The following is a 16011-nucleotide window of genomic DNA, read 5'->3' as shown; positions in this document are numbered from 1 at the left end:
AACCCCCAAATTTTCGCATGTCATCAAACAATAGAGGGAATCAACAAATTCCAGTCATTTTAACAAAAAGAAATTGCATTATAAAGTCATAAACAAGGCACAAGTTTTCCTTGAATCATACATTAACAAAAGAAAATTGGGGCAATCAAATGCTTAAAGTTGAAAGAACTTCCTCATAACAGAAAGGCACAGGCAAAATGAAACTTCTTCATGCATCACATGAGATGAGATACCAATTTAGGCATGCTGGCATTAAAAATATAATCCACAAGCCATACCCTGGAAACAAGAAAAAATGCCCCAAAGTTCACATGTCATCAATCAGTAGAGTGAATCTACTAATTCCAATCATTTTAACTAAAATAGGATTGCATTATAAAGTCAGAAAAACAAAATGTTTTCTTCGAATCACGCATAAACTCAAAAACTTGAGGCATCCATATGCTTAAAGATGAAAAGAAACTATAAAATAACAACAGAAAGCCACAGGCAGAATGAAACTTCCCCATTCATCACGTAAGATACCAATAGAGGCATGCTCGCCTTTACTAACGAAAAATAAAAGGCAAATAGAAAAACACAAAAAAGGGCCATACAAGTTTATGGCAAGTTTCAGATCACATCAGAGAAGTCCACATAATTTTTTTGTTGGTATTTAAAATTCCTTCGATCTTCAAATAAAGTAAAGAGACATATCACAACACCTTCAAATTATCGATAGAGACCGGCTACAAGAGAAATACATATGAAAAGTACACTTGGAAATTATTCAAGATAAAACTTGCAAATGAGAAATTGATCAAGCAAAAAACGAGCACCCTACACCAGAGACTGCAACATGTCCCCTTAAATGCAGATTTGACCATTAAAGCCATTGGTGAGAATGAATAACCAGATGGACAATTTATTCAGAAGTGTCCTAATCCTTCTAAATAAGTATTAGACAACACGAAAGGAGATAGAGTACGTACTTCAAGTGGTGATCTATGTTCCTTAGCACATCCTTTTACTGCAATTTGGTATCATTTATCAATAAGGAGTGAAACGTTTATCTACCCAAACCAATCACATGGAAAATGAGGTTTGAAAGCGGCAATGCCACTAAAGTAGACCCACAAATATTAAGCACCACCTAACATGAGCCTAAGAAACCAAAGCTGCGGTAGACAAAGAAACAGACCATGTTACATCAACAATAGAAGTCATAATTTCCCATAACCCAACAGAACCACATTTCAAAACAAATAAAACACCACAACTAGCAAGCATTGATTACTTAACTACAAAACCAATGAAATTATTCAAAACCAAAAGACAAAGATACAACAACAGTTACACAAGATCCTCTTTCCACCCCAGCATGACATCTCATCTTCCTTTCTTCCTTCCTAACTAAACCTCATCACAACCACAAACAAACAGCAAAGCCCTGAATTCAACACATTCATACAATCAGCTAATTGCAACCGTTAGATGAAAAATCAGACAATTCAATCTCATAAATCAAATTTAAATTACATATCTAAAATTTAAACAATCCGATATTTATCCAAAACTATGTGCTAATTCAAAACCACCCTTCAGCAATTGCATAAACCGTTTATCAGTTATAGTTATTTACAGTATCAGAATCAATAAACAGAATACAAACATTACAAACAATCAAAATTCCCCTAAATTCAAACGAATACTTAAACAAACTAAAAAAACATTAGGAAAACCGAACCCCATTGCTGTCATGGTTTCAGTTTCATTTTAGGAAATTGCAAACAAATGTGGCGAATAGGGCAACAATTGCGTCACGATGACCTAAAAAATCTTGATATTGTGGTCGAAATCGTAGTTTTTTAAAATCTTGATCGACTCCTGAACCTAGAAAAAATGGTTGTGGCAGAGCGTGATCTTCCATTGACACGCGAGTTTCTCGTTCCACGAGAAAAGGAACTCCTAACTCTTCCGAAATAGGAAACGAGATTCCGAAAAGCAGAAGCAAACCCCCTACTCTCCCTAGACCTACCAATAGACGAATCCCAGGAGACTCTCCTCGGAACGCCGTTAGAGGCGTTAAACGCGCCGTCCATCTCCGTGTACACGAGGGGGAGTTCTCTACCTCCGATGAGCCTGCCCACAGCGAATCCTCCCCCAGGGAGTCTCCATATGGTTAACCCCATCGAATTGTTATCATGGACTTCATCGGAAGGAACCACGCGCCGGCACACGGGGCACGAGTTCCGCACGGAGAGCCACGGCACGATGCACTCCGAGTGATATACGTGCCCGCACGGCATCTCCCGTGCGTCGCAATCCACTTGAAAATTTTCCATGCACACCGCGCAGTGGGACTCCGCGTGCGCGTGGCTCGCCAGGATCTTCACCACCGGCATCGACTCGATCGCCGCCTTCGACGCCGCCCGGTCGAGGCGCACCGCGGTGCCATCCAGCTGGTCCAGCAAGTGGTCGAAGCCCGACGAGCCCATCAGAAAGTCGGTCACGCCGGCCGGCAGCGGGCGTAGAGGGCCCGGACCAGAAACCCCCTCGTTGTAGTAGAGCTCGAAGTTCCCCGAGGCGACGTCGTTTTCGTTTTCGTTGGCGTTTGCGTTTTCGTTTTCGTTTCCGTTCCCGCCCCCGCCGCGCAGCATGATGACGGGATTGAAGGGCGACCCGGCGCGCGTGGATCGACGCGAGTGGGGAGGCGTGTGGAGCTCTTCGAGGAAACCGGAGTGGCAATCGGGGCAGAGAATGGTAGGATCTGGCTGCCCTTCTGTAGCGAGGGAAACCCTAACGACGCGGTTGCATCGGTAGCACCAGAATGAAGAAGAAGAAGATCCCAACGATGCCATGATTTTTTATTTTCTCTCTTTCGGATTGTGCAAGAATTATAAAGAATTGGTGTGTTTTTGTTTGGTTGCGAAATGGAAGACGCTGAAATTTTCCGGCAAAATTCCCGAGTGAGAAAATTGGTAAGGTGGGTTTGGGAACAGAGAGAGGACTGGTCGAAACTGAAGAGGATATTTAATTGACTTCCTACTTTATACTTCTTTTTTTATGCCCAATCAAAAACACTCTTCACTTCATTTTTTTATTTTTTTTATTTCTTTCTACTCACAAACTCTTCACTTTATTTCTTACATCTATCCATTTTAATATTTTTAATCTATACATAACATTTTTTAACTTCATTATCTATTTTTATAAACATTCAAGCAGATTCAAATATGATATACAAAATTAAAGGAATATTTTAACGTTTAACATTTGACAAGAGTGTTTCGTCATTGGCAGTTACCAAAAAATAAAATAAAAAATGTAATTTGAGGAATGGAATATTCCGTGACACATTCCTTTTTAATTTTGCTAAACTCTGTGTACTTGTTCTCTGTATCTTCTCCTGGTTGATTTATAATTTAAAATAATCGTTATTTAAAGGAAAGAGAAAAAAATGTATACGCCATTGGATTGTGACTTCATTATGATTTTCTATAATTTCTGAACAAATGAACCATATACTATTATGAGAAAATGCTAAACCATTTACCTTGTCTAGCATCGTATTTGGATGTTCTACTTGCTACTTCAAATTTATTGTTAAAAAATAACTTATGCAGAATATTATAGATGTTATTAATTTATGTTATTCTTAATTAAAATTAAATTTTTATCTTTTATTGTTAAAATTACTGGAGTGAAACTATTGTATGTTGTGAACTTTGACAGCTAACTATTATTAGAAATTTATTAAAAATAAATCAATTTTAGAAATAAAATAATAATTAATAATTATATTAATTAAATTAAATATTATTTTATAGGTTAAATAATTTTTAATATCTAAAGTAGTTTCTAAATTTATAAATTAGTTTTTAAATTAGTATTTAATTAACTACCAATTTAAAAATTAGTTTATAAAATTGTTTTATATATTAATAATTTTTTTAGTCTCTAAAATAGTATTTAATTTAGTTAATAGAATGACTAATTATCTTTTATTTTTATTTAGTGGTTTTCTTATAGTGAAAAATGTAGAAAGTGTTCATTGTGATTAATTGAATAGTGAAATTGTTAACTCCTTAAGATAGTTCAATAGTGATGAAGACCTACAAGAGAGTGTGCCCACTGATCAAGCTCAATCTTCCCGGAAGATGACTAGGAGCATGACTCAAGACACGGGGTTAGGTTGGGATCCACTAAGTCAATGCTTCAGTACCTAGTCTTCCTCAAAGGATCATGAGGAGTAGAGCACATACCTTAAGAGTTGAGCATCAGCTAGCGTCTTTATTTGTAATTTCAATAGAATATGTTATCATTTAGCATAATAGGGTCACTTTAGCTTCTTTTTTACCTAATTTCTAAAAAAAGTGGCCTAGGGTGTGCCATTAACCTTAGTCAATGCTTAAGGCCGCCCCACTTTTAGGTTTCCCATCCTACCCTTGCTTCTTGTTTCCCAAGGCATCCTATAAATAGGGTGCCTTCCTCCTTGTATGATCATGTTGAATTTTATAAGAGAAGGAAAACTCTGCACAAATTGGGTGAAGCTTGGTTACTCTAAGCATTAGATCTTATCTTGGATGAATTGAGAGCTCTCAAGTGGCGGCCCTCTACCCTCATCATGGAGGAAACCTTACTCCAAGTGGTGTGTCCTTTCTCAATTCACACCATAAGCTTTCTTCTTCCATCCTTTTCCTTCATTTCCATTACGCCACTTTATTCTTGTGCTCTATAATTGTTATAATTCGGTTTTCCTTTATGTTCTTGTGTTGTTCTTTCATTTAGCAATCGTCCATGGTCATCTTAATTGTTTCCTTTCATGTCTTTCAATTTCCGCAATGCATCGTCACTAACACCTTATCTTGATTTTCCTCTTTGCCTTTGAAAGTGAACCTTCACACTTACTTAACCACTTGGTTAAGTTCGTGTTCAGTGGGAATCTTCCCTGAGTCTCACCATATACTTGTTAAAAATCTCAATCATAAGTGAAATGTCACCTCTAAAATGGAACAATCTAAAATCAACTCATATCAAATAGTTTCTTAATGTAAAAATGAAAACTTAAATGCAACTTTTAAATTCTTTTTAAATGAATTTATGTTCACAAAGTATAAAGGATTTGTTACAATTAAAATATGAACAAGGAATAACTTTTTATGTTATTTCCCTTAACAGGAATTATGTTCACTTATTTTTTACTATAAGAGTTTTATTAATTAAAAGTTTGATTACAAAGATACTCGTAACTTTTAGTAAACAATAATGTTTGATTACAATCAACTCACAATATAAGGATATACCATCAAGCTTAAAACTAGCTAACTTTGTAAAGAATAGGAATTGAGTTGTATGCTTCCATTTAAACTATTAAACCCACAAGCTATATCAACAAATATATCATAAAATTTTTCTCACTTTGAATGTTCACTTCTTCTATTTTCATCTTTAAGAGATTTCTCTTACATATTGTGTTGTAAAACAGAATTTGATATAGCAAAATAAAAACATAAAACAGAGTGTGCAAAACAGAAAAACAGAGCACGCGCATAAACTCTAGGTTTTTCGGTGCTTCTGTTGGAGGAGATATCGAAAGCAAAAGCGTAACAAAGACTGATTCTTAGGATTCCGTTGTTGCGCAATTTGCAGAAACTCTCGTGTGTGGGATCCTCTTCTACACTCACGATCATTGCAAAGGCAGGTGCTCTATGCGCAAGACTCGAACCTTTGAAGACTCGACCGTTCTTCATTAGATGTTGGGCCGTTGGAGCGAGGGGTAGTGTCGCCAGAGACGGGATTGAGGCTGTGGCGGTTTTGGGGTCGTTACTCCTTTTCCTCTATATAAAGAGAGTTCCATCCTCTTCATTGACACATCTTCTTTGCCTCTCATCTTCCGCAACTCAACGTGCAACCTTTCTTCTTCCTCCCACCTTTTCACAATTTTTTCTTTCTCTCTCTTCATTCGTTTTAAAGCCTCAAATATTGCATATTGTACCAAAAATTGCATTCATTGTGATAAGTATTTTGCCCATTCATAATAAGATAAAGCTTTGTTTTAGTCAATATGCTTTTTGATAAGGTAAATAAATTTTTTTGCATGTACGACATTCTATATGTCATGTTGAGTTATTTGCTCCCTCTATCATATTGTTATTTTTCATTAGAGGTGTACTTTGTTGAACTTGTTGATGTATTTGATGAATTCAATTAATTGAACTTGATAAAAGAAGTTTAAAGACTTAGATGTATTAGTGTGTGTGTGTTGTGTGTTTGAGTTTTTGGTTTTCCTTTCCAAGTTGTTTGATTTTTATTCACAACAAAGAGAGTTGTTTTAAAATATTGTTTATAACATAGTGAAAAAATAATTTTAACTGATTAAAAGGTATTTTAATCCATTGAAATATTTATTATTGAAGTTCAATATCGTTGCGACATATATTTTAATAGATGATTTTTTCGAAACAATTTGTTAAAATTACTTAAAAACTGAGTAGTTTTGAAGAACAATTTCAATCTACTAAAATGAGTTTTCAACAAATTAAAATTGTTTTATGCTTTGAAGAAGATGTGATCAGTCTATTTTAAAAAAAAATAAAAGTACGAATTAATCCATTCTTTTCACTGATATGTAAAATCAATGGATTAAAACGTAATTTTAATTCACTAAAACTGACATAGCATATTCTATAAAACTCTCTCATTTTCATATCATTTGACACAAATTTTGAAAATTTGAGATTCATAAGTGATATTGTTTCAATTGTAATTATTTCATATCTTGTAAGATTATTAAGCTTAATAAGGTTTTCAAAATTAGCTTAGTGAGTGTTATTGGTGTAATGTTCTTACCTTGTAGGGTTCAAGAAAGAGGATATTGGTGTTTTCTTAAACTGCTCCAATAAACAATTTTGTTTCAGTGGTTACTTGACTGATGCAATCAAGTAGCTAGATGTAGCTCTAGTATAATGAAACAATTTCAAGTAGCTAGATGTAGCTCTAGTATAATGAACCAATATAAAATTGTTGTGCATCTTTCTCTTTCTCTTTTGTTAGTTTTTTAGAATTTTAATATGTTCTTTAGTTCTTGTTTTGAATTTTAACACATTAAAATAACTTACCAAAATTCTAAATTTTGATTTTCTTATTAAAGATTCATTCTAAGAAGTTCTTTTTTTAACTTCTCGATGGTTAAATTCAACCCCCCTCTTAAACTCGACCTTTAATTCTACTATCTGCTCTTTTTGTCATCAATAACAAAGGGTTCAAAAAGAGACTCTCCTATCATTGTTGCGGTGGTGGTTTTGAGGGTTTAGATATAGAGGTGGAAAGTTTGGTGATCTTTATTTAACTTAAAGTTGTGATGTCTCCAAATACATGATGATTGCTCGAAGGCTGGGTTGTTGCTTGTGGGCATGGGTTCTGGGTAGATTAGTATTTATCAATCCACTCTTAGCTTAATCCAAAACTGGATCAATCAAGTTCTTTCAAAAGAAAAGTGTTTTTCAAAGTAGTGAAAAATAACTTGTTGATTTATCGTTTCAATCGGTTGTTTTACACTTAGTAGTTTTGAAAAAGATTTCAAAAGGCTGAAATTGGCTGACCTAACATTCAAGGCCAATTCAATCGGTTGAATCGAGTTTTCAATCGATTGTTTTACGAAAAATCCTAACAGAATTTGTTAAGTATGGTAAATATGTTCTCCATGATTCTAAATTGTTTTGGCCTTTGATTAAAAGTCTTAAACAACTATTTTTGAGACTATATAACTGGTGTTTACATATCTGAAAAAGAGATATCAGGTTACCAAAAAGATTAAATTTTTTCAAGATTGCAAGATTGCTTAAGGCTTTGCTTTGGTTAAGAGTGGAATAGGGAACTGTTGTAATCCTTTTGTATCAGGTGTGATCCTTCCTGTTCTTACTTTTATTCGTTTCATATTTGTAAAACTTGTAAGGTACTGGTTGTTGATCAAGTGTGATCAAGTGCTTTTAAGAATCCAAATACAATGTGTTTGATGGAAGCCTGGCGTTGCTGTTGTGTTTGGGTGGGATCTGGGTAGATTAAAGTGTGATCCACTCCTTTGTTGAATCTAAAACTAATGTGAATTAAAACCTTTTTTAAATCAAGTGTTTTTCCAACTAAGTGAAAAACAACCTGTTATTTTGTCGAATCAACCGGTTGTTTTACTCTTAGGAGTTTTGAAAAAGGTTGAAAACCGTTTTGGTTTGGTTGACTTAACTGTCAAGCCAAAACAATCGGTTGTTTCGTGATTTCAACCGATTGTTTCTTTAAAAATCCTAACAGAATTCAGTTTTGAATGGTGAATCTGTTTTAAATGTTTTCTAACTGAATACGCTCCTTCATTAAATGCTTTGACCAATCTTTGAAAAATATAAATGGTTTGTTTATGTTTTCAAACAAGTAAGAAACAGTTTTGAGAAATTCAGTTTGACAGATTTGATTCTAATATTTCAAGATTTACATTAAGCTTTGGATTTTCAAGTGAGAGTGGAAAAGGATTGCAATTGTATTCAATTCAGACTGTACTATGATCAGGTGTAATCCTTTCTAAACCTACTGTATTTCTGGTGTTGTGTTGCCAAGGAGTGTTGTGTGTTCTTGAGGTGTTCAAGATCAATACTCTTGGTGTGGTTTGCCAAAGGTAGTGTGTTTCTTGAAGGGTTCAAGGTCACTACTTTGGTGGTTTGTGTTTTGTAATCTGGTTTGATTGCTTAGTGGATTATCCAGTGATTTTCTGGGGACTGGATGTAGCTCTTGGCTTAAGAGTGAACCAGTATAAATTGTTTGTGTGATGCTCTCTTACCCTGAACTCATTTAAATTATGTTTTAAGCTTAACTGATATAAACAACCAATTGTTTCGAAGAAACAACCGATTGTTTTTCTGTGTATTGTTGTATAACTGCTTGAGTTCTTGACTAACTTGAATCCTGTTCTGGATTTATACAAAGAATTTCATTAAACCTGAAAAAGTTTTCAAAAACCCCTTTTAAACAATTCACCCCCCTCTTGTTTAAGGCCATATATTCTAACAATTAGCATCAAGAGCTTGGTACTTGAAAAGTTTGATCCTAAAAATCTTTTTTCTATGGCTGAAAAATGACTTTTTGGGGAGGGTGCCTCAATGAACAGGCTACCTTTGTTTTGTGGTTTGAATTATCAGTTTTGGAAAACTAGAATGAAAATCTTTGTTGAATCTCTTGATAAAGGAATTTGGGATGCAATTGAAAATGGTCCTTTTACTCATAAATTTGAAAAGGATGGATCTTCTATTGAAAAACCATGGTCCCAATGGACTGATGCTGAAAATAAAAAGGCTAAGTTTGATTGCATTGCCAAGAATATCGTAACCTATGCTTTGAACTCTAATGAATTTTTCAAGATCTCACAATGTGCATTTGCTAAGGAAATGTGGGATACTCTAGAGGTCACCCATGAAGGAACAAATGATGTGAAGAGAACAAGGAAACATACTCTAATACAATAGTATGAGATGTTCAGAATGCTCAAAGGAGAATCAATTGTTGAAGTACAAAAGAGATTCACTCACATTGTCAATCATCTAATGAGTCTTGGAAAAATCTTTGACAAAGAGGAGTTGAACAAAGTCACGATAGATCTTGGCAACCTAAAGTCACGACTATCTCAGAATCAAAGGACTTGACATCTTTGACTACAACCTCCTTGTTTAGAAAGCTTAGAGAACATGAGTTGGAGATGAATAGACTTAATGTTCAAGAAAGTGAAGACAAGCATGTAAGGCATTACCTTAAAAGCTGCCAAGCACATGAATAAGCAAGACTCAAGTGATGAAAGTGTGGAAGAAACTCTTAGTTTGTTGTTCAAAAAGTTCAACAAATTCTTGAAGAGAAACTGCAGCAAGGAATCCAACAAAGAAAGGTATGGAAACAAGAAAACTAGTGATTTCAATTCTAACAATTACACTTGCTTTGGTTGTGGAGAACAGGGGCATATAAAGGGGCATATAAAAGCTTATTGCCCAAATAAAGAAAGCAAGGAAAAGAAGTCAAGCAATAAGGAAAAGAAAGGGAAATAAAAAAGAGCCTATATTGCTTGCACTACAAAAAAAAAAGTGTATATTGTGACGGTTATTTTCGTATAAATTGGCATTTATAACCGCCGCAATATACGTTTGTGGCGGTTTCCCAAACCGCCATAGAATTGGCCGCCACAAAGTTTTATGTGGCGGTTTTATACTACCCGCCGCAACACCCGCCACTTTAAAAATAGTGTAAGTAGTGGCGGTTTTTATATGTAAGTACTGTCAGTTATAACCGTCATAATTTACATTCATTGAAGAAGACTCTGACACCATAATATACATAAGTAGTGGCGATTTTAACTGACGTAATTCTAATTCTGAATAAATAAAATTTAACCACTATTTTTTTGTAATTTCTTTTATAATCTGTTTTATACAATTATTAAATTTAACCACCACTTTTTTATAATCTTTTTTATAATCTGTTTTATAGAATTATAAAATTTAACCACCACTTTTTCATAATATAATAAAATAATGTATAAAGTTATAATCATCCATTCATTTCATTGAAAATTAAAGCACGCATAATAATGTTCAAAATTTGTATGGAATTGAAAATTAAAACACATAAACCCAAATTTAACCACCACTATTTTATAATCTTTTATATAATCTGTTTTATACAATTATAAAATTTAACCACCACTTTTTCATAATAAAATAAAATAATGTATAAAGTTATAATCACTCATTCATTTCATTGAAAATTAAAGCACACATAATAATGTTTAAAAGTTTATATATAATTGAAAATGAAAACACATAAAAAATTCATGCATCCTTAATAAAGTTTAAAATAACAACACATAATTGTTCAAAAGTACAAGGCAGTCCAGTATATCATCATGATCAATACATCATCATCAATTAAGCACTACTTCCAACATCCGGTACCTGAAATAAGTTAAAATATGTTCATAGTTAATTGACAATTTTTAAAAAATAAATGAAAACAGTATTAGAATAAAATTTTACAATCATGGGATAGATTCATCATTCAAATACCTGAAATTGTACTTAAGCTCAAGAAGAAATGCGGCACAACAACTAGTACAAGCTTGGCACAACTTAATAACATTGTAGCATAGTAAGAATCCTAATAATTCAACAACAGAAATCTAGGACAACAGTAGACCTGATTTGCTAGCATAATAGCCTTACAAATTAGACATTATTTGGACATCTCCTTTCACTAAAAAAATAATGTAATTTCTATAGGATGTTGAAGCATTCTTGAAGATTCTAAACTACAGCAAAATGAATATATGTTTTAATTTATTTCAAGAATGCCAATTATATTTCAAAACTGAAAAGAAAAACTTAATATTTGCACCTCTAAAACAAATTTCTGTGAAATAAAACTGAAAACTTATATTACATCCACAAATCATTATAATTTATTTCAGTCCTTTGTATATTACAACCTCAAATAGTGCTAAAGATAGGTCCCAATTGAAAGAGAAGTGTAGAATGCACGTGGCATAAACAATAAATTAACACTCTTGAAAATGAAAATGTTTCAATTATATAAACTTTTGAATAATACATTACTAAAATTACACCATAAACAGAGGAATTTACCATCTTTAGAGAGCCTACGAGCTTCTGACTTTGCCCATGCAGTGAATTCTTCTTCTTAACCAACAACAGACAGTTGAAGCCGATCTTTCAGAATTGCTAAAAGCTTCTGCTCCCTTTTCTTTTGCCATGCCTATGGTTACAACAAAGAAACAGTTTCAGCTACTAAAATATGAGGAGCAGCAGTACAAAGGATTTGGGAAAACCATCATAAAGAACTAGAAAAAAAAATACCTTCATCTTTTCTTGAATTTTTTGCCTCTGAATTTCAGGATCCTATATGTCTTCATCAATCTCTATAGATGTTAAAGAAGCTAGTGCAAGTTGTCCAATATATTCTTCAAAAACTTCACTTCTGAAAATCATTCCAAATACAGCTGTAGGGTCCATCATGGAATCTCTGAAAAAAATATCAGTGTATTTAGCAGGTTTCTCAATCCATGAAAACATTTTGTTACATTAGATTCATCTTGAAACATCTAAAATAATTATTTTAGTGGATTCCTCATAAATAAACAAGCCTTAATTGGTTGATATAGATTAATACTAATTTTGGGAGTTACGTTATAAACTAATTTTAGGACTTTATTTTACTGTTTGGTATTATTGCAAATTAGCTAGAATTGTTTGTCTTTCCTTTTAGATAATATAGAATCGATCTAGATTTTATGGTATCACATTTTAGTCTTGAAATCGTGAGATAGAGATACTGTACTCTTAAATAATTGTCATTCTAGTGCAATACAAAACAGAGAAGTTCATTCTCTCATCCTTCAAATAAAAAGATAATAGGTCTCCACTATAATTTTGATACCTCAACATATAGTGGAAAATACTCACAGAACTAGCACACTTGATCAAATTATAGATTTTCTATAAACAACACTCGATTAATTGAGAATATTTTTTCAAAACCTTTCTTGTACATTTGAGCAAATACAACAAAATATCTTCAATGAGTTTCACTAAGTTTGGTTAGACTTGCTTTCTAACTTGCAACAAAAAGAAAAATAACCTATGAGGTTGTCACCAATGGCAAATACTATTAGTAACATAACAAACACCATGTTAGGCACCTTTCTATGCTCAATCATGCGGGAATGATATATCAGAGGACACAAAAGGTAGGTCTGTGAATATTGGAGAGTGAAATTCTGATAAGCTGAGTACATGAGAGAAGGAGGGGAGGTAAAAGGGGCACAAAAAGATTTATGTGGTTTTCAACAGTGAGGAAGCAAGCCCCTTTAAGTGCCTATTGTATCTCTATCTTTTCACTTGTTTCTTTTACTTCATTTTACAGTAACTCTAAATCATTGTATAGACTTGAATCACATTAATATTTAAAGAGATTCAACAACATGCACGTAGAGTATATTCAGTTACATATGTTCGGTTCCGATTTAAATTTGACAACAGCTGGATATAGTAACAAGAAAAGGAAAATTCAATGAATACAGACAATTATACCAGAAACTTCTTTTTGATAAAAACCTTCACAAGTTATCTTTGAATTGCAAAAACAACACTTCACTATTTGATGGAGCATTAATTAATTGCAAGCAATTATTAGCTAATTACTGGTGAGTAATGGAAGATAATATAAACTTACTGCGGTAATCCCTCCTTTCCATTTTTATCATATGCTTCACGCTTCCCGAGGTCACTTAAAACCTGGTAAGCCTCACCAAGTTTCTGGTAAATATACAAAGATACCAGATTTAGAAAAGTATATTGAGAAAATAAACCAAACTGAATAAAGGGAGAGATTCAAAATGTATAAATACTTCTATATTTTATATTGTAAAACGTCTAACAATGAGAACTAAGAAGGATGGCATAACTTTGTTAATAATGGTCTCTATTAAATATATCTTCGTTTTGAGAATCCGACAAAACATAAAACAGAGCTTCTTATTGCTTACCTGAAAATTTTCTACAGCCTTAGGATCCCCAGGATTTTTATCAGGGTGAATAATTCTTGCCTGAAAAGGGAAGAGAGAGAGATTAACATCTATTAAATTGAAAAAAAAGGAGGAATTGTCAAGTTTAAGATTTAGTTAGAAAACAATATAAAAAGGTAAAACACAAGCATAAATGAAGTTTTCTAAAAATTTAATGTAAAAGTAACTAAAAGAAAGCCATCATTTCTTCTACTCTCTCCCAAAATTCACCCTATATATTTTGTGTCACCAATTAAGAGTTTTCTGGAAAGCACATTTGAAATTAACAGCTACCAAGGCAGAACAAGATCAATAAACAACTTCAACCTTTGGGCTTATTCAACTCCAACTTTCAGACACAATTCAAAATAGAAAATGTCAAATTAACCAAGGCAGTCTAGTTATATGAAGTTGTTGTATAGCACTAGTCTTAGAATGGATAAAAAATTAAAATTAAACCACCAATTCAGTCCATGAAGCATCACCCTCTCTGCTAAATTGTCCTTAAACTAATGAAAGCATACATGTAGCCACTAAAGTATTACAAATCATGCTACATAGTCCCTCATGTGTTGAAAAAATCTTCAAACCAGTTCCTCAATTTCTGTAAAATATATCAAATATTGATGGATATTCAATACTCTATGGAGACAACTTATATAATTTCATTAGTTTAAGGACCATTTAGACGAGGGGTGATACTTCAAATACAAATTGATGGTTTATTCAAAATTAAACAACAAAAAAACCAAAGCCATGTTTATATAACCACCTAGTCGATTCCATAACACAAACACATAGTATAATCAAATTCAACATTCCATCAGATTAGGTAACAGTACAAGAACATTTCGAATATATGTTTTTTGTTGTACAAATCAAAAAAAGTGAAGGACATTCATTTCATTATTTATTACCTTGACATAATAAGCCTTCTTAATATGTTAGACTTAAGGATAAAAGGATAAAGTTGAGTGACCTGCAACAAGTTAGAAATACAAGCAACAAATAAATATACGTCCAAAGAAATAAACAAGACCATCGAACATCACTAGTTATCTGCTTAATAATAGAAATATGGACAGGTGGGTAAAATGGATTTGCACCTTTAATCAACCATGTGTCCCACTTCTATTTGTTCAATTTTTTCTCTTCGTATGAGAAATTCTCAAGAGTATTGACGTGATGCAACCAACCTCCACAATTGTATCGATGGACATTCTGTCAAACATGTTACAATCATAATTTTAATCTAAGATTTCATTTAATCTTTAAGCTATTGTGGAAAATGGGCTCAAACCTAGGGTTGTCGAAGAGGAGCTTCAGGTGCTCTTTGTCTCTTGCTGAAGAATTCGTCTCCACATGAGGTTGCTTCCCATCTCCGTTCGTAATCGCACAACCTCTAAAATTGATAAGACCATAGATCAAGCTCACAAAGAGGACTCCCTCCCTTGCTCACGAGTCAATACACCCTTTGAGACTTCATTTTGTACGTACTGTTCTGAAAATATTTAGTATAATTGTTAGATCTGCAACTCCGTTAACCAAAAACATCATCGTCCTCTCTAACTACCTCAAGCCTATTGACTTCATCATTGGCACAAAAATGAATGATACGAGAATATCAAATGTCCCACAAACCATTTCAGTAAAGGAGGAAGAGTGCACGACAATCAAATTATAAACGAATTGGGAATCCAATTTAGAAACCAAACCAAGAATCATCGAAATCGTAGTTGTTGCGATGATGAACTTTTGAAATCGTTGCGCGGAGGGCGTCCTTCAAGCCGGCGGCGATGGCAGACAGAACAAACGGCGACAATGGTTTTCTGTGAAGGAGTGTTAGGTTTTGCGGTGAGAGGATTTGCGGAGACCGAGTGTTTGCGTGAGAGTGAGAGGGCATGAGAGAGGCTTTGACGAGAATAGTGAATGTGAAAGTGAGCGAGAGTGTTTGCGGTGAGAGTGAAGGGTTTCACGAAAAGAGTGAAGAGTGAAGGGAAGGGTTTACAGAGAAGAGTGAAGAGTTTGAGGGTGCCGTGAATGAAGAGTGAAGGTTTGAGGTTTTTGGAGAGGAAGAGGATTAGGGTTTGTGAGTGAAGAGGATTCCTAAGAGTAAAATTGATGAGGTTTCCAAAAAATAAATTGAGAATGAGAAAAGGTACAAAGGGAAGAAAAACGCGGAGAGTGTATATTTCAAAAGGAGATTTGTGACACTTTAAAATGACACATTCTGCAGGATAATTCTGGTGGTTACTAAAACGTCGTATTAAGCAGAAATTTGTGGCGGTTATTAATAACCGCCACATTAAAACTGTCACTTTATACATAATTTTTTGTAGTGTTGGGATGAAAATGAAGTCTCTTCATCAAGCTCCTCATCAAGTGAAGATGAAAAAGCCAATATGTGTTTAATGGCTGAAGGAGAT

General features: G+C 33.8%; 1 protein-coding gene and 1 long non-coding RNA gene across 3 annotated transcripts; both read right to left on the bottom strand.

Moving 5' to 3' along the window:
* Positions 1 to 1544: 1544 nt before the first annotated feature.
* LOC137825536 (E3 ubiquitin-protein ligase RDUF1-like) lies at positions 1545 to 3014 on the bottom strand. Its single transcript, XM_068631225.1, has one exon. The coding sequence runs from the start codon at positions 2838 to 2840 to the stop codon at positions 1848 to 1850; it is 993 nt and encodes a 330-aa protein (XP_068487326.1). The 5' UTR covers positions 2841 to 3014; the 3' UTR covers positions 1545 to 1847.
* A 7775-nt stretch (positions 3015 to 10789) lies between these two features.
* Positions 10790 to 15759, bottom strand: LOC137826795 (uncharacterized). Of its 2 annotated transcripts, none has more exons than XR_011083587.1 (9): positions 15301 to 15759; positions 14886 to 15081; positions 14692 to 14806; positions 14503 to 14564; positions 13568 to 13627; positions 13255 to 13337; positions 11880 to 12045; positions 11649 to 11778; positions 10790 to 10961 (listed from the first exon to the last, which is right to left on the bottom strand). It is a non-coding gene; the product is annotated as an uncharacterized lncRNA (long non-coding RNA). The 2 variants fall into 2 exon arrangements; XR_011083586.1 differs by having other exon boundaries at positions 14886 to 15086; positions 15301 to 15756.
* Between the last annotated feature and the right edge of the window lie 252 nt (positions 15760 to 16011).

Source organism: Phaseolus vulgaris, chromosome 8, assembly GCF_000499845.2.
Source record: "Phaseolus vulgaris cultivar G19833 chromosome 8, P. vulgaris v2.0, whole genome shotgun sequence".
Lineage (NCBI taxonomy): Eukaryota > Viridiplantae > Streptophyta > Magnoliopsida > Fabales > Fabaceae > Phaseolus > Phaseolus vulgaris.
The sequence above is the reverse complement of the archived record's forward strand: the minus strand, read 5'-3'. Positions and strand labels throughout refer to the sequence as shown.